At 52.9% G+C, this 19,172-nt stretch overlaps 2 protein-coding genes and 1 pseudogene across 2 annotated transcripts, besides 6 other annotated features; all 3 read left to right on the forward strand.

Moving 5' to 3' along the window:
• Positions 1-19,172: part of a sequence feature (areas not merged during assembly with more than two copies in the genome that could not be assigned to a particular haplotype) that runs on past both edges of the window.
• On the forward strand, positions 964-3,732 carry Tc00.1047053504115.60 (trans-sialidase, putative; the record flags this gene model as incomplete). The annotated part of the gene is made up of 1 exon (XM_812628.1): positions 964-3,732. The coding sequence occupies one exon, from the start codon at positions 964-966 to the stop codon at positions 3,730-3,732; it is 2,769 nt and encodes a 922-aa protein (XP_817721.1).
• Positions 4,586-4,617: a sequence feature (AT_rich).
• Positions 4,705-4,725: a sequence feature (AT_rich).
• Tc00.1047053504115.50 lies at positions 7,817-10,300 on the forward strand (annotated as a pseudogene).
• Positions 10,648-10,826: a mobile genetic element.
• Positions 10,648-15,175: a mobile genetic element.
• Positions 14,916-15,175: a mobile genetic element.
• Positions 16,252-17,580, forward strand: Tc00.1047053504115.30 (beta galactofuranosyl glycosyltransferase, putative; the record flags this gene model as incomplete). The annotated part of the gene is made up of 1 exon (XM_812627.1): positions 16,252-17,580. One exon carries the CDS (start codon positions 16,252-16,254, stop codon positions 17,578-17,580), a length of 1,329 nt encoding a protein of 442 aa, XP_817720.1.

Genomic DNA, 19,172 nt, shown 5'->3' on the forward strand with positions numbered 1-19,172 from the left:
GGGGCAACCTGTTTTGTGTGTCCAGACACTGCTTGCGCCGAGTGGCGCGGTGCCGTGTTGGTGTGTGCGGCGGCATCATGCGGGGCGGCTGCGTGACGTTTACGGACTGTGTGCCTGTGGGTTGATGCATGTGGCGGGAGGCGTGTCTGAGGGGAATCCGCGAAAGGAGGAGTGGCATGCGTTTGGCGGTGCTGCTGTTCGAAGTGCGGGGGAGGAAGAAAAACAAGTGATTTCTGACGCGTCTGTGGGTGTGCCACGGCCACCGATGAGTTCTCAGGGAGGGAAAGGAGGGAGGGAGACGGATGCTGTGCACATCCACTGCGGCGTGTGGTGCGACAGGATGAGATTGCCATTACGACGGGTGCAGCGGCCATCATGCGTGCAGCAGGCGTCATCTGCATCTTTGTGCCTGTCGAGCTTGCAGGTGCCGCGAGGAGGTGCAGGCGACCTCTCATCATTGGGCTGCTGGGGCTCTTTTCTTCTCTACTCGGCGGGAGAAGCAACCCTTCCTGCAGGCGCTGTGCTGTTCTGCATCGATACTCCCCACGTGGTTTCACGCCGTCGTGTCGTTGCAGTTCAACTCGCATTGTGGTTTTATTTTTACTAATTGGCCTTGTGTGCAGTGCAACGCTCGTGTTCCTCACTGCACACGTGGCCCCCTCTAATTTGTCTTATTTGCAGCGCCATGGCCTGCGGTACCTCATTGGGAGACTGCTCGCTTTTTAAATACTTTATATTTATTTATGCTGTTGGGGTTACTGGGGAGTAATGGCTGCGGGGATGTTGATGTTGTGCTTTGCTTTGAGTGGTGGCGGTGTGTACCGTTGTTGTTGTCTTTCTGCCGCTGTTGTCTGTTGCTCTTCTCCAAGAAGGAAGCTAAACACAAGCGCGAATCGATACTGTGAAATTGTAAGGCTCTGAAAGGACCAACAGCACACACACCGCCCACACACACATATTTATATGCTCTCACGTGTTGCTGCAGTGAAGGCACCCCGCACACACAACCGTCGCCGCGTGACCGGATCCAGCGGAAGGAGAAGGGAAGGAAGAGAGAGTGAGCCGCAGAGGCCCAACATTTCCCGGCATCTCTTCTACTCTGCGGTGCTGCTCCTCCTCGTCGTGATGGTGTGCTGCGGCAGTGGAGAGGCTGCGGGAGTTGCGGGGCAGCCATCTGTTCCCCAATTTAAATGGAGAGGCATCAATGAGAGTGGAGGTGAAACTGTGGAGTCGTTGGGTGCTCCCAGCCTTCTAAAAGTGGGGGATGACGTATTTGCCGTTGCCGAGGCGCAGTGCAAGAACGGTGGTGTCAGTTTTACTGGCGTTGCATCCCAACCTCTCACGACAAAAACTGCTGACAAGCCGGAGGAAGCGCTGACGGATCCCAAAGCTAAGAAACAATTACTGGAGGAAGGCACTTCCACAGAGGTGAAGAAAGTGGATGTGAGCCGACCAACAACAGTTGTGGAGGGAAATGATATTTACATGCTTGTTGGAAAATACGGCCGGAAAGCTGCCACTGGTGTTCAGGAGAGAGATGCAGTTGACTGTGGATTTTTGCTGGTGAAAGGGGAAGTCGGTGGTGAAGAAAGTGGCGGTGGCAAAGGAATCCAGTGGAGCGATACAAAAAGTCTCCCGCAGACGCCTTTCTGCGAGCAACACGAATTTTTAACAGGACTGGTTGGCGGCGGTGGATCAGGTGTTAAGATAAAGGACGGTACGCTTGTGTTCCCAGTGGAAGGAACCAAAAAGAAGGAGAATGAGGGCGCTGAAAAGAATGAAAAAACCGTTTCGCTGCTCATATACTCCTCCGGTAACGCTGCGAGTTGGAAGCTATCGAAGGGGATGTCTGCCGATGGCTGCAGTGATCCCTCCGTTGTGGAGTGGGAGAAGGACAAACTCATGATGATGACTGCGTGTGCTGGTGGCCCTCGCAGGGTTTACGAGTCCGGTGACAAGGGGGAGTCGTGGACGGAGGCCCTCGGGACACTCTCGCGCGTGTGGGGCAACAAAAGGGATAAAAACGTGAAACTCGTTAGAAGCGGGTTCACCACAGCGACGATCGACGGTGTCGATAGTGATAAGAGAACTGTGATGCTCGTCACCCTGCCGGTGTATTCCGAGAATGGCAACGAAAAGGGTGAACTCCATCTTTGGCTGACGGACAATACGCACATTGTTGATATTGGGCAGGTATCCGGTGATGACGCTGCCGCCAGCTCCCTGTTGTACAAAAGTGGTGAAAGTGGAACTGATGGTAATAATGAGGAGTTGGTTGCACTGTACGAAAAGAAGGGCAGTGGGGGGAAACCATCAAACAGCCTTTGGTCTGTGCGTCTGACTGAGCAGCTGAAGCGGGTGAAGAAGGTGCTGGCGACGTGGAAGGAAGTGGACAAGCGTGTCTCCCAGCTGTGCCCGTCCAAAAGTGATGCGGAGCGTGCCCCACCTGACGATGTCTGCGGCGCTGTAAAGATCACGGATGGGCTGGTTGGCTTTTTGTCCGGCAGCTTCTCTGATGGCACATGGAGGGACGAGTACCTCGGGGTGAACGCCACAGTAATTAATAAAGAAGGGGCGGAGCAGGTGGATAGTGGCGTGAAGTTTACAAGGCGTGGCGCAGGGGCGGAGTGGCCCGTTGGCAGCCAGGGGGAGAATCAGCTGTACCACTTTTCGAACTACAACTTCACTCTTGTGGCGACGGTGTCCATCGACAATGTGCCGGAGGGAGATACCCCCATTTCTTTGATGGGTGTGAAGATGAATGATAATGGGAAGACTGTACTGCTGGGACTGTCGTACAGCAACAAAGAAAATAAATGGATGCTGCTGTGCGGTGAGGAAAAGTCTAATGAGCTCAGCAGCCCTTGGGAGCCAGGGAAAACTCACCAATTGGCCATTGTGCTACAGAACGGCAACCAGAGCACCGCGTACGTCGATGGTGAGCGCGTGGGGGACGAAACGTGCTCACTGAAAAATACGGAATCGAAAGAGATCGCGCACTTCTACATTGGAGTGGGTGGAGGCGACGCAGGAAGCCAAGAAGAAGTGTCCGTGACCGTGACGAACGTCCTGCTGTATAACCGTACGTTGAGTGCTGCGGAGGTTGGCGCCCTCAACCCAAATAAAGTCCCCATTCCGCCTCCGGTAGGTGGAAGTGCGCAAGGAACATTGTTGCAATCTCCTTCTGACGGGCGACCGCCGTTGGGGCGTGAATCGTTGAATGAAGATGGGGGTGTGGGCAGTGGCGGTGTATCCACGTCAGCAGTTTCCACCGCCACTCCGTCGGCAGGGGAGGGTTCTGTAAAGCAGTTGGCGTTGCGAACATCTCCCGGCGGAAGTGAAAACGTGGATGTCGTTTCTTCACCCGATGGTGATCCAACGGTGGGAGCGGAAGCTGGAGATACGGTGCCGGGAGACAGACCACCTCAAACTTCTGCGGGCACTCCCACCACAGCAGACGCAAACGCTCCTACCGCTGAAACCGTGGGGCAATTTGACCCCGCAGTGACAACTGGGGCGCACGTGAGCTCCGGTGAGAGTGGGGAGACGGTGGGAGGAAGGGATGGGCAGGAAGATGCCCATTCACGGGTCAGGGAAGTTAATGCCACGGCACCCAGCAGCAGCCTCGGAAATGTGTCGCAGGGGAATAACAGCGATGCTGGCACTATGCGTGGGAGCGGAATGGTGCCACTGCTCCTTCTATTGGGAATTTGGGGGTTTGCGGCTCTGTGAGGAGTGACTGGCTGCCGCGTGGGACAATTGCGACCTTCCGAGCACAGAATTACTTCTCCGATAACTATTATCTCTGATAATTTATTTTCTTGCATTATGTGCGTTTTTAATATATATTTTTTGCTTTTCAGTACTCTTTTTAATGTTTCACTTCTTTTTTTCAATTTTTCTGTTTGCTTTTTTTATCTCATGATCCCCCATCCCCTCTTTTTTTCTTTTGGGGCAATCACTATGGACGTTTTTTTTTCTTTTCTACTCTTTAATTGTTTGTTGCTGCACTCTTCCTGTGAGGGGTGCCGTGTGTTTCCCGCCCAACTGCTCCACTCGCACACCCACCGACACGCTCATGACGACGGCCCTGTGCGCCTCGCCTGCTGCACGCATGAGGAGGGGCCGCGACGAACGGCGCGCTGAGGGAGCCGTGACGTGTGGGCGTGCGACGAGGGCCTGTGGGGCGGAGCACACATTTCTTCCCTCTTGTTTTGTTTGCGGCCAGGGCTGGCAGACACCCGCAGCGCCACACACACACAGCCACACCCTGCCGCCGTGTTTTTAGGATTTGTTTTGCTTTGCGTGTGCATTTCTCGCGGTGGCGCACCCTTCGGTGTCGGCCTCGTGAGCATTTCTTTTCCCTCCTGATGATTTTTCTTTTGCTGCGCTCGCTCTCCCGATGGAGTGACGCGACTGCCGTCATGTCTGCGTGCTTCTCTCAGTCCCCACACACACGAGTGACTGTGCTCTGCGGGCCGCACTCACGCGCCGATGAGAGGACTGAGGGGAGCAGCAACACGCAGATGACCCCATGAAATATAAACGATGTGCGGTCACGTGGAGGGTCGGACGGTTGAAAGACATTTAAATATATTTTTAATTTTTAAATTTTTTGGGCAAAATATATACAGACAGTTTGGTGTGGCCACACGGCAGCCGGCTGCTTTTTTAAATTTGTGTGGAACAGTAATGGACGATTTCTTTTTTATTTATAATTATTTTGCGTGATGGGGTTTACATAAGACGAAGGGGAAAGTTTTTTTGTTTTTTTAAATAAATCTTGTGTGAATTGCCACTGCTTGGACGGCAGTGCAGTCATGAGCTTGAGCGGTCTTCTTCTTGTTGTTTCCGCCACGCACCTCTGCTGTACATTTTTGTGCGTCTCTCCACATGCTCTGCTTCGTCTTTTCCACTTCTTTGTTGATTTGTGTTTCTGCAGGCACACACAACCACATGCACGCACAACATGCACATTTCATTCGATTTGGATGCTTCTTTTGTAGCGTGTGCTGGCTGTTGCGGGTGGATGCTGCTTCCTCCGTGGGCATGAAGGGAAGGAGTAGAGGGGGAGCGGGCAACGCGAGTCACTCTTCCTGCGGGTGTGATGCGCGCGGTGGGCTGCGACTGCTGTGGAGGGCCGCATCCTTTCGGTGTGCGCTTCTCCGCCGTTGTGTCGTGCGTTTGCGCATGCCATTTGTTATGCGAGTGCGTGCTGGACATGTTTTTCCGGGGCGTTGGGTGGCCACCATCTGGCTATGGCGGTTTGCGTGAGTGGGCACGTGCGGATGAGGGGCAGGGCGCATGGAATGAGAGAATGGCCTGAGGAAAGGGGAATTTGATTTGGAGGGTGTTTGGACCGGATTCATTTGGCTGCGGTGGACACATGCACGATGGATGTGTTTCCGCATAATGGGGAGGATGCGACAGGATTTTCCGAAGTGGCCCGTCAATGCAATTCGGGTTTCGTAGCACTGGGGCACAGTGGTATTCCTGCAATGGCTGGTGACGGCCCCTAGTGGACCGGTGTATTTATGCTGCTGCTGCTGCTCGAGGAGGCGTGGAAGTGCGATTTGAGGTGAGCGGCGGAAGGGCCGCACACCCCGCAGTGATGGTCGTCGTTGGCCCAGCGGGTGCCTCTGAGGGTTTTGTTGGATGCAACGTCCTTATGCCCGTCTCTGGATGGCGACATCCCTGATGCAGCCAACGAACGGGGCTGCGAGCGACGGTGAGACGCAAGCACGTGTGGATGTTCAGAGCGGCCGGCGCACCGCACGCTGAGAGCATGGCACGGTGGGGGCCGGACCTAGAAAAGGGACACTACGTGGGACGTCAATCTTCACTGCAGCGACCGCCACCGAATTCGGGTTTGCTCGCACCTTCTGCGGTCCCTCTTCCTCCCCTCACTTCTGTGCCGAGGACTGTGCCGCGGGATCCGGCAGCGCGGTGTTTGGCCGCAGGGGCATGGCCCGAACAAATGATTTGTGGGAGGGGATGTGCACTGCGACGAGAAGGAGAAAATAGTTGCGAGACGACCACCACGACAAGACCGGAGTGAAGTTGTGTTTTGTCCGCTTGCGCGAGGGCGGCCTGCCACCTGGTCGGTTGGGAGGATTATTTATTTTTTTGCGTCGTTGCGCTCTCTTTTTATTCCGCTGCGTTTTCTTGCGGACCTGCGAAGGGAGATTTGCAAGAAATTCCTGCGAGGCGTCCGTGCCGTCGTCGGAAAAGGGGATCCCCCTTGAAAAACGCTACTTTTTAAATTTGTTTTGGGCGGGGAGTTCCTGTCGATTCACTGCGACTTTGTTTTGCGGATTTGATGCGTGTGTTTCCGAGCGGTTCGATCTGTGCCCCCGGCCCACTCGGATGTGGTGTGCGCGTCGAAGTGAGGGCGCCTGCCAGCCGTTTTATTGCCTCCCCCGCTGTGGCTGCCGCCGCTACCTTCTTCCCTCCCTGAGGTCCTGCGGCTTCTTGACAAGATGTTTTGGAGGAGGCGTTGCCGCTCTTATCGTCCATGGCATTTTGATTCTGGTGTCGCGGTCAGGAGACATTGAACGAGAGGGTTTGCTGCCCTTTTGTTTTGCTTATCCTCTCTGCCTGACGGCCAGTTCTACACAAGCGTGCTCCTCGGCACCTCGGTTGGTGCTGGCGGGTTTGCTCACAGTTGTCGCTTGCAATCGCATGCGCCAACTCTTCTCTGCTCCCTTTCAGTGTCGCGTTTTTTTAATTAAATGACGGACACCATCCTGTCCGGCGTGTCATTTTGGTTGGATTGTGTAGGACTGCTCGCCGACGTCGTCGGACAAAACAGGCCGACCTTTTCACATATTTAATTGCCATCTTGCGCGCAGGTATTTTTTTCACATGTTCTGTTGATGTGCACTCAAACAGCGAGGAGTCCGGAACTATGCGTGCGTGGAATTCTTCCTGCCATGTGAACCGCGGGCAACAACGAGAGGTTGCCACTTTAACTCCGCAGAGTTGTTGTGTCTCTTTTCGGTGCTGGCAGGGAAATTCCATGCGTCCTGCTACTGCTGGTGTGTCCCCAAATGTTGTCACTCCGTGCGAATAATGTGCTTCAGCGAGTGAGGGTGTTGATTGGGTTTGTGTGCACTCTGATTCTGTTTGCTGCTTTGTGCGGGCACGCAACACTTGAGTGGTGGGAAAATGGAGCGGGGCGATGCATGGCTGCGTCTCGCCCATCGCTCACTGCACGATGGTGTGGTGCACATTGTGGTGGTGACTCTGCGATGTGACTGCGGTCCCCTGCGCGGCAATGGTGGTGGGTGGAGGAGAGTGTTGATCCGCGGCGGGACGGTGGGATCGTGCCTCCTTTTCTCTTTGTTCCTTTTATTCTTTTGTGAAGGTGTGCACTTGTTTTTTTGGTGTCGGCGATGGGGCAAACAGACGGACAACGTGAATAAAGCAAAATAAAAAAGGGCGATAGTGTGGCGGTGTTGGGGCTGGTTGCAGGCCTCGGCTGCTTCACCGACAGGCGTTGCAGTGCGGCTGCATGGCGCACCGATCACCGAGCCGTGCGAGTGCCACGCCCAACGCCATTGGGACAGCGGGACGAAACAGCCGCGACTGTGCTTTGGAGCCAGCGGCACCTGCTGGCCGCAGCTGGGCGGTGCGAGTGGGATGCTTCATCGCACGGGTGTTGTGACGGCGCCTTGCAGCGGCTCTTGTGATGGTTCCGACGCTGCGGCTCGACATGTGGTGGGGAGTGAAGTGTGACCGCAGTGGACCATGAGCAGCACCAACATGAGGCTGAGTGATTTCCTTTGGAATTGTGTTGGCGGCAGGGCGGCTGTTGATGAAAGACCACAACGTGACGATGGAGGTGTTTTTTCAGGGGCCGGATGATTACGTACAAGACCAACAGCTTCTTGAAGAAATTCTTAACCTCACTGCGCACCAAGCGCTGGAGGCCATTACTAGGTCTCTTCACGAAGGTGTGCTCTCTCTCGGGCAAAGTAGGGACTATGAAAGAAAGCATACGATCACTCCTCTTGCAAGGGGAACACCAAACGTAGTACTCACGCAGGTACTGACAGAAGCGAGGCGGGAGGCAGAGGAAAGCTAAGAGGAACGCAAGAAATGAAATTTACCATTTCCACTAATATCGAAGACGTGCTGTTTAAGGGAAGAGCTCGCGTCAATGAAATGAAGCTGAACGACTTTCTTACGAGGGAACTGGACGGCAGGGGCGTTGTGGACACCAATCGGAGTGTTTTGCTGAAGGAGTTTTTCAGGGACCCCACGAGGTATATCCGTGATAAAGGAGCGTTGAACGAGATACAGGCATCGGATCGTTATTTGAGTATGAGGCGAGCTGTAAAGGGTGAAGTGATCTTCGACGAGGATATACGCAGGCTATGCGATAAGGGTGTCAACAATCCACCGGGGTGGTCAGAAGCTGCTGCGGGGGTAAAAGCAACTGTTCATAACTCCACTAAACATTTCTTGGATGCAGCTGCCGAGGAGGCGAGGAACCCAACGACGACGAGCGCACCGGAGAAACTGGAGGGATTGTACGAGTCTGTGCACAATGCGGGGCGGAGCCATGCGGTGGAACTTCCGGACGACGCTGAGCGAAAGAAAACGGGGACGGGAACGGAGGTGCATGAGGGGAGGCCAGAACAGTCATGGTCGTACAAGAAAGTTGGCAACACCTTCGAAAAGGATGACGCTGTGCAGCAATTCGGTGCAGCACCTCCCGTGTTGATGGTGCTCGCCTCGGAGAAGGCATGGCCGTACTCGTGGCATACGATACAGGATCTTCCTAAGGACGTTTTTGTAAACTGTGAGGTGGATCGAGTGTGGCAGACCGTCAAGGGCGATGTAACCGCGTGGTCCAGCCCTCACGGTGGGACCGACTGTAAGCCCGAGCGACGTGTGTTGATTGGGACGCCCGGGATCGGGAACTCGATGGCTGCCGGCTCGTACCTCCTCTACCAGCCGCTGCACTGCGATGCCAAGAAACTCCAAGTGGTATTCCACTGTTTTGGTGGAGGAGATGCGTACGTGTCTGACAAGACCACCAGAGCGGTGACAAGATGCAGCGATGAGGACATGTGCATCTCGGAGTTGAGAAGTTTGAGGGGGCATGGGAGGAATGTGTACATTATCTACGATGTGGCAAAGGAGGGAACGCCGCCACCGAGACATTTTGCGCCTACTTCTGGATGGGGCATGATTGCGGTGTCATTCCCAAAGGTAAGCAACTACGATGAGTGGGCGAAGCAACTACAAGCCGCGCGAATCATCGTGAATTGCCCCGACGAGGTGGATGTGAAGGCGATGTGCGCCTGGATGACGCGTGATGAGACCAAAGAGAAGCAAGCGAAATGCTGGAAAGAGGCCAAAAAACACATGTATCTTTTGTGATCGATTCCACGTCATGTCCTTGATGAGGAGGCGTTTAATGGACGCTGTGGGGCGGTGGATTTTGCATTGCAATCGATCAAAGAGGTAGCTGTGAAGGAGTACTTTTCACGGGGAGGTGAGTCGCCATGGTGTTCTGAGGATCCGTCCCACAAGCCTGTGAAAGTTGTTCGGGAAATATACGCAGGCAGTGTGACCCTCTTCAATGCAGCGATATCTGCTTGCCTCGAGAAACGGACATTGGAACGCCTCCCAAGTGTAGCAGAATAAAATAGCTTTTTGAGGCTGATGTTGGCGTCGAAGGATAATATTTTGCCAATATTTTTTGGATGGTTTGCTTTGAAATCGTTCGCGGAGAGTGCCTTTGCCAAGGCAATGGCGACGAAACTCACGGAGTTTGAGCCGTCAACAGGACGCCAAGCAAAGCCCTGCTCTTGACGTTGGCTCCTGAATTGCATCCCAAGGGAGATGAGGGTTTGCTGCCGAGTGCATATGAAAAAGCGATCCGTAAAATAAAGTACGGGGTGCTGCACAAACCGTGGGCCGCAAACCTTCCGCTGGTGGACGTCTTATATTGGTGTCCAATCCAAGGACGCTGTTTGGGCTGCGGATGACTACGGCGGGTGGGCACCACACCACCGCCAGTACTGTGCGGCAGTTCACTGAGTGCCTGGCGGCATATTTTAACGGTTGGGAGGAATTATCCCGAGACATGTCGTGGGAGATTATTTACGTGCAGCACGCCGAAGAACGAATGACGGAGATGTGATGTCGTCAATTCCGATAATGTGAGCGACGAGAGCCGTGAGATTCGGCGTCCTGTGAGGAAGAGGTGCGCCAGTACCAAGTGTCAATATCATCCAGAGACTTTTGAGGGGACGAAACTCTCCGAAGTGTGGAAGAACCGTCGAAATAGGAAAACAAATTGGGGAAAGGGGCAATTTTGATTTGTGGTAAAAAATGTTGTGGGATTTATGTATTTTTGGATGCTTGTGTCTGAGCATACGGTGCGGGTGCACCAGCACCAGGCGACAGCACCGCACACAGATTTCAGAACTGTCCAACGCCATCGAACATAACAGTGGCAGAAGAAAATTAGGGAGGGAGTGGGGTTGTTTGGCTTCTGGTGAAAAACATTGGTTGATTTCTACATGGTATGTTAGTTGTGTGTGTGTCATACGAGGCACAATTGGAGAATTGCCCCGGTATGAGGGAATCATTGTGGCTGGTGGTGTTACGATGTTACTACATTTTTTTTTTAGGAGCTTCTGAAGAGAATGATCGTGGGAGACCTGGCGAACTTAATTGATGTATATGTATCGTGGTAAAACTAATGCTCTTCTTTATGAGACTTTTCCTATCGTATGAATTTTGGGAGGGCCATGACTTTAAAGGGGCAGGGAACCGATGGCGGCCGGAAAATTCTTTATTTTTATTTTAGGCTTACAGACACAGCCAGTTTGGTTTAAGTAAACGGCATTGGTTCCTTACACGGCCTCCGAGTGGAGCGATATTGGCACCCGTGTTTCTGGGACCTGGTACGCCAACGTGGCGAAACCCAGGTTCAGATAACTTACATTAATGGAACCGAGATGTCGGATGAGACGTTAACTGTGGCTCCCTCATCGACACGCTTATGCCTGATTTTGGGAAACGTCACCAGGCCCTGGGAGGATTCGCGCCTTACAGGACATATTGCGAATCTCCGGGCGTTTCAAGTACCAAATTTTGAGAATCAATTGATCTTGCCCATCGTGGGCGCAGCCCGGGAGTTGGGGCGCGTGGCAAGGGCTCATCATTTCTGGAAGGGAGCGCTTGAGCACGAAATGCGCCCACGCCGCCGTGGAAGTGCAGAATTGAAGCGCTCAGCTTCATTCGCATGTGGAAGAGGTGCATAACAACCTATCGGTGCGCGACTCTGACATTGCGGTCGCCGGCAGCCTTCTTGCAGAACGAGAATGCGCGCTCGCCGGACGCGAACAGCAGTTGGAGACAGATAATTCCCAACTACAGGAACGAGAGGCACGCGTTAGTGCTAGAGAGGCGCAGCAAGCCGCGTGGGATGCGGAGACGGCGGGCATGGAAGAAGTCTCCACCTTTCGGAGAGGTCCGACAGATGGACCTGTCACGCGCCAAAATACGGCCGAAGATGGCGATACCAAAAAAACACAATAAAAGCATCGCTTGATGGCTGTTGGCGCGTCGTCACGCACGGCCCAACGAACTCCGGCGCGCGAGAGACGGCAGGTTATTTCTCCAGACGTCTCAGGGCAATGTTGGGTGACCACATTTCTATCCCTCGATGCCTTTGCCCTCCAGCACTTCTCTTTGGACGATCATTCCGCTACAGAAGAAGAGGGACGAAGTTTCTGCTCATTCGACGTCACCACTTGGGCCCCGCTTATATGGGATGAGGGCGTTTCCGGAGTCGTTGTCGACCTCCGGGGCGCATACAATTATTGGCAACAGGCGGGCTACCAGGCTCAACTTGTCATTGACAGTTTGGTTGCGTGGATGTGTGCGCTGGAAGCGGAGCGAGGCCTCTCCGATCATTTTATGAATTCGGGCAAAATCTTACTGCAGGCATTCCGGGCGCAGCTAATGATGGCATCCGACCCCGGCATCCCGCTCTTCAACATTCTCGTCCGTCTTTGCACCGCCGTTTATGAGGCTGACACCTTTGCGAGGGCAACTCAGCCTCTCGCGGAACGGCGAGGGACGCAAATATCGTTGCGATTCCAGTTATGTCGTGTTCATGGAAACGTAATATCTAAAAGCAACGTCCGAGACGCAATCGGAGGAAGTTACTCGCAGTACGGACGGTCGTTAAAAAGCGGCAAAGGGGCTGCTTGCTGCTTCTTATGAAAGCGGACGACGGCAGCTCCATCCATTCCACCGTCTCCCGCTATTCCGCAAAGACGTCGCACCGCACCGCACCGCCGATGCTCCACCCGATATTACAAATTGCCCGACGAAATCGTCGAGAAGGGAAATGGAGCTTATTTGCTAACGACGCCCGACTGTGGTACAACGAATCACCGACATCCCCGCTTTGGGCCAGTTATATGAGGAGAGCGAACGAGGTGGCTTGAGAAATGTGGGCGCCGTCAACGTGGGAGCAGAGAATTTCCCTAGCGGGGCAATTCACAACCTTTTGTCGCACGCACGAACAGCCGATGAACGAGGAGAGTTGTGCGGCCCTTTTGATGGCAATCGAAGTCGCGCCATCGACCCGACCGCAGTACGCCAGGATGCTGCGGTCCATTTTGCAAATGGATCGAATCCCGCTGGACATGATGATTCTGGGGTTACAAAAAATTGCGGCGCGATCAGAAACGAAACAGGCGCGCCCGTGACAGAGGAAGAGATGAATCAAGTAATCCGCAGCCGGACCGATTGGGGGGAATGTGTTGTCTTACGACTTGCGTGGATAACAGCGAGTCGTTGGTCCGGAATTGCGGCCTTAACCCCCAACAATTTCACAATGGAGGCGGACAGGGGCTTAGTTTTTGTATTGGCCCGTGGCGCCGAAGACGGCGAGAGCGGACTCCCACCGCGCCTCGCGGTTTGTCAGGACACGAGGGCAGGACGCCTTCGACATTATAAAGTTATGCAGGGCACTTCACGAAAACGAAAAGCTTACGAATCTTACGACTGCACAGGTGAAAGGAGCTTTGGCTCCTTGGGGTGCCACGGCGCATTCCATAGAACGCGTTGCGGCACGCTGCTCAAATCGTGGAGAAACACTATTTGGACCCACACGTGATCTTGCAGTTGGCGATGCACGTCGACCCGTTCGACCTTCCCCAGAATACTGTTCGATATTTGGGGAGGTACACCACAGTGCTGACCCAGGTGTCGTCGCTGGTCGCATTGTTGTGAAAGGAGAAGCTGCGGAAGGGCAGGAACCCTGGCTGAGAGCGGAGGAGCGTTTTTTCCATGATTTTAATCACAATCATGCTGCTACAATAACGAGACGCGCGACAAGGACGCGTCTGGCCACTCCACAAGATGAACACGCTATCCCGCTACAGCAAGTCAACGTGCCCGTATTGAACTTAGAGTGGATTAAAAGTCGGTTGAACCCGGCCACCTTGGAGAGGCTCATGCAAGTTTGGGGACTCGTCGGGCGGTCCCCTTTCCCTCCGTCTTCCTCCGGTAAAGCGGGCGAAGGCTCACGGAGGATTCCAACCGCTGATGCGCATTTGTTACGAAAAGCAGGAATAATCGAGGACGCTTCGTCCACAACAACAGGCGGATGGATAATACCTTTCTCGGTTGTGGAGGAGAAAACCACCGGTTTACGACGACGATGGATCGCGTGGCCACGCGGCAAGAACAGCGACGACCCTTACGAGGCGAATGTTCCTCTTTTACACATTTCTCATTATTTGCCGCCTGTGATGGCTGAGGCCGCTTCCTGCCTGGATTTAAAGGCGTCCTTTTTTCAAGTTTCTTTACCGCGGGAGACTCGGCATCTATTTTGATGCCACGTGAAGGACGGCACGCTGGTGGAGCTCACACGGCTCCCAGTGGGATACAAGGCCAGTCCAGAACCCCGCAATTCCTGAAGTAATAATTTGGAGGATGTGACGACGGTGGTTCACCGCCTCTGGGCTGCAACTTCATTGGTGCGTGTCGACATATGGATCGATAATATACGCATTGCAGGGTCGATAAGCGATGTGACATTGTGGGAAGCCCAAGTGCTTCGTAATGCGGATGGCTGTCACGATGGGGGAGGACCGCGAATCGGGCGCCACGCAGTACACCTTTCTGGGGGTACTATTTGATCACACTCACCGTGCAGTATCCCTGAGTGACAAATTTGTCCGGTCTGTATGCGCCATGCCGGCGCTCAATTCTTTAACCATCGCGGAAATGGAGGTTATGGCGTCATGCTTTTTGTACGCGGCTGCCATTTTGTGCACGCGTTTATGTGTCTACTACTTTCTCATCAAGGCAGTGCGACGACGGTTATCCGCACTTTACCGGGGGATTGTGCTGGAGACATCCCCGGCGAACCTTCCGCCGTCAGCGGTTGGTTTGTGCGTGTGATTACGAAAAATGATCGAGGATAATCGTAAGCGAATCATCAAGCCCACGGAGAAGGCATTGGCCGCCATCATCACGGACGCATCGCTCCATGGATGGGAAACCGTTTTTATTCCAGACTCCGGTGACGTTGAAATTGCCGGAGAAAAATGGGAGAGGAAGCCTTTTCTTATCATGCAGGCCGAGGCACGGGCGGTACGCTTGGCCTTATCGGCCTTTTCCGCCATCTTGCCATCCACCATGGACGTTTGGGTGGACAACACTTCGCTGCAAGGAGCGGTGAATAGAGGCAGCTCAAAATCACACGCCATGACTTCGGAGCTGCAACGGATATGTGAGTTTTTGGGCTCTCGCGGAATACAGGCATCCTTTGTCTACGTACGGCCTGCGGAAAACCCCGCAGACGGCATATCACACGGTCGTGTGTTTTAGCACTTTAGAAACTGGCGAAGGGGTGGAACTTGCGAAAGGGAGCGGCGGTGTCTTGTGGCTGCAGGACCCCAAAGTCTGCCACTCCGTAAGTAATAAATAAATATATATTCTGTCGGAATAGAGTGAACGGGCCACAATTGAGGCTAACGTATGGTATAATATATATACACTTACTAGGTGTAAACTTTGGGAATGTGGTGAATCCACTCTTATTCAATTTACTTCTCATTTCTTATTCCTATCTGGTTTGGTTTCTATTATTGATAATTTCAGGATCCGGCCAGCTGCCCAGAAGATCATTCTAATTTATTTATCGATCTATCTCTCTATGTGTGCTTATATATTTCCTCTGAAAGGATTCTTTTCTATGGAAATGCCCTTGCGAGCGCTTGCCAATTTCTTTTTGCATTGATTACTTCTTTACGTTTTTTTATTATTGTTTTTCATTTCTAACTCTGCCGCTGGGTTTTATTACGGGAAAAGAAAAAGGCTCAAACGGATGGAGACCCCTATGGTGGTGCTGCTTTTTGTTGTTTGCGCCCAATGGGCCAATAAAGAAAGAAGATTCGGCCATTACGCCAGGGTGCTGATTGAGGTACTGCCTCGTGCGGTTGTTTTTTGCGGTGGTGATGGGTGAGGTGACTGGGGAAACACTGGGCAAGAAATGTGACTTGAAATCCTGAATTGCGCTTTCAGAATGTCTGGATGGCTGTTGCCCCGAGCTACAACAATTCCCTGCATTGAAGAATAGTTATTTTTTATTTTTGTGCCTGCGACGTCTTCGTGCTGAACTGAATTTTCTTTTTTTATTCGCGGGTGTCGATAGGACAGTTTAAAATATGTTTGTTGTTTTCGGGCATGTAGGATGTCTGGTGACTGTGCTTTTTTTTTGGGGGGGGGGGGGGTTTACATGAGAGGAATGGGGACTGAGCGGTGCGGGATATGTGGTGGGTGCCGCAGGCTTGTTGGCCCGCGATTTGGGTGCCCTCCAAAATTCATTACATTTTGGGCTCCTCAACGAACACTTTTATTCTTTATGGAATCATGTGGTATTACAGATGGCACCCTGGACTGTTGTGTTTCGCCATCCTTTTTTTTTTTCACGGGATGTATGAGAGCTTTGCATGCTGCGGCGAGAACTGCATTTGTTACTGTGCCATTGGTCTCTTTTTTTTATTTTAGCCATTTTTCGCTTTTGTTGCTTATTTTATTTCTGGTCATGTTGGGACTCCTGCGTGCTCCGTGCCTCCACTTCACTCACCAAATGGAGGTGCATGGCCATTGCGCTGGAAGGAATCTTTTTTTTTACACATTGACACGGAGCCATTCCTGCGCACCTTCTTTTTCTGTTTTACTTTTTTTGCTTTCTTTCAGGAGATGCTCCCTTGGCCTTGTCTCCAACGGGGTATGCGCAGAGTTACACGCAGTTTAAAAAACGGAGCCACGAGCCTTTTTTGGAAAGGATGCTTTATCTTTCTTCTAATATCTTTTTTTTTGTTCATGCTGATATATATGTATACTTGTTTAGAGGTGGAACCTCTGTTTGGTGACGATTCCGCTCATGATGTTGAAGTTGATCCGACCAGGGCGGACTATATCCACTGCGTCGGGGAAAGGCTTCTGGTGGACCCAAAGACACGGTGGATGGGGGGAAATAACGGGACGGACGTTATCCCGTTGATGGTGGTCCCGCTGATGCTCGATCTGATGGACTTTCGGAGGATGATGTGCAACATCAGTGTGCCCATCCGGCTGTTGGTTTTGGTGCAGAACGGGCGGGAGGCGATGCTGTCGTTGTACCTGCAGGAACTCGAGAGGGTCTATGGGTGGTCCGGACGGCTGATTGTGAGTCGTCACCCGGAAAACATCGGGTACAGCGCTGCCGTGAACATCGGGTTACGACTTGCACTCTCGCTGCCGCGCGAGGAGGTGCCTTTTGTTTTTGTGACAAACAGCGACGTAATGTTTTCACCCGATCTTCTTCCCAACCTTCTACGCGATGTGCATGAAATGACGAGGCATGATGCCGCTCGCATGGATGAATTGGCGGCGGAAGTGGCGAATGAGCCGAGCGAGTACAGTCCCGTTTTGCGACGGGGCTTGAGGGTGCTGCGCTCCACGGTGAACGATAGCCGATTGTCGACGTCCGCGCTGCTGCCTGACCGCATTCGTTATGCCTCTGCGAAGGAGCGTGAAAAGGCGTTTTCGAAGCATTACGGGCACTTCTGCGCGTATTACAAAAGCAGTTGTTTTACATCTGTTATGTTGACACGCCTGGCGATAAGCACGGTGGGATACTTTGACGAGAACTTCTACCCAGCTTACGTGGAGGATGTCGACTACAGCTTGCGTCTCCGTTTGCTTGGATTTCAGGAGCGGAATGTTTTATACGGCAAATTTGTGCATCGCGGCAGCTCGAATATTCGTCTCTCGGAGCAACTGGAGCTACCGGACGCTCTCTGGTACCGTCGCGTCAAGTCTTTGATGACGAACCAACCATATGCCAAGATGAAGTGGAACGGTCTAAAAGCATGCTGCGATGGGTACAAGGAGCCATATGACGGCATGGTCCCCCTAGACGTTTGGGTGAAGGATGAGGCACGCATACAGCGCATTCGGGCCTACGGGCATGATGAGATCCGAAGAGTTCCAAGTATTGACTACGACAGGAGGCTTTTGTACCCTGTGAGGACTAAAGGAAGATGATTCGGCAACAAACACAAGTTTTGCTTTCTTATTTTGTTTTGCCTTAATTTTTAGAAATTTACACCTCTGTTTGGTTATTTACACGATTAATATTTAAGCGAGTACGCCGTGGATTTTAAAGAGCGCAAACGTATATTTGACATGACAGGGGAGGGGAGGGCGCAGCGTCCAAACTTGGCAGTGCTGCCGAGGGCAGGAGAGGGAAGTAGAAAGTAAGAAACGTGAAGATGATGGATGAGGGAGAAATAAAAGGGGAGGGAAGCAGAAAACAAGCCAAAAATATTGTGAGCACAACGCTGTTTCTTTTCGTGGGCGATCGACACCGCCATTGGCTACTAAGTTGCCCACTGAAGGTGACACCCATTTCCGCTGGATATGCTGCGTGCACATCTGTCGGGCTCTTTGTTCTGTTGTTTTGTTTGTCTCCCGCACATTTATTTCTCCGTGCCGCCTGACTCACTCGTTTATTATTCCCCTCCCTGTTTTTGTGCGTGCACCGAGAGAAGGGATGAGGGACATGAAGTGCGCTCCCCTTCTGTGACATGCCACCGAAAACGGGAGGAGAAAAAAAGAAAAGTGAAGCGGGGAGGGGAGCCATCGCCACGCGTCCTTTTCTCCGAGAAGGCTGCTCGCCACGCCACTGAGGCGCGCCGTGTGCTTCACGAGGCCCGCTGGACTCGATTGGGGAGCCGTGAATGATGATGCGTGAGAGTGTGGCGGATGCGTCTCCCAGGCGTCCCTAGAGGACCCTCTGGCCATTGGGACTGCGTGGAATGCGGGATTCCACGGGGCCCTTTGCACGTTTTGTTTTTATTTTTTTATCCACCCCTCCCAAACCTCAACACGGCGACTGAGCCAACGACTGCGACGGGATCCGTTGCGTATTTCTGAATCTTTTTTGCGTTGCAGCGGCAGGCCTGGTGTGTCCTGCTCGGCAGACACAATGGACGGAAGTGGGCTGCCCTATCGGGAAAACGATGGTCCCGGCGGAGCGTGTTGCGTACTTCGCAATTTGGCGTGTTTGTGGCGATCCTTGCGGATGATGTGACGGGGTCTCTTTTACTTACAGGGATAGAAGCGATGCTCCACGGTGATGCACACGTTGCGTGTGGAGGCTTCTCTTGCTGTTGGTTTGTGAACATTTCTTCTTTCGCTTTTGCTGAAACACCACAGAGGGCGGTGTCTGCGGACAGCAGAGCATTGCGAGGAGGGGCACCACACGATTTTTGGCTTGACGAGGCGGCTTTTATGACTTTACGGTGTTTATTTTCAGGCTTGAGAGACCATCCTTTGCTGGAATGTATTGTGGGAGACCATACGCGTGTTTGTTTTTCTTAGTCAATCCCTTGGCACTTGGTGTCTGCCGTGAAATGGATGTTGATGGCCGTTTTATGGCGGCGAGATGCATTTTTATGTATTTAATTGGCGAGTGGGTGAATTGTGTTGCGTTCTGCCATGCGGCTTGTTGCTGAGGGCGAGTGGCCGCAGGGAGACGTTATGAGCGCCTCCGACACGAGGGGCGATTGAGCAGTCATCTCCACCGCTCGCCGGTACACGCTGTTGAGGTGGCGTGGTGGTAATGAATCGGCCTC

Source organism: Trypanosoma cruzi, genomic scaffold (assembly GCF_000209065.1).
Source record: "Trypanosoma cruzi strain CL Brener 1047053517191 genomic scaffold, whole genome shotgun sequence".
NCBI classification, from domain to species: Eukaryota; Euglenozoa; class Kinetoplastea; order Trypanosomatida; family Trypanosomatidae; genus Trypanosoma; species Trypanosoma cruzi.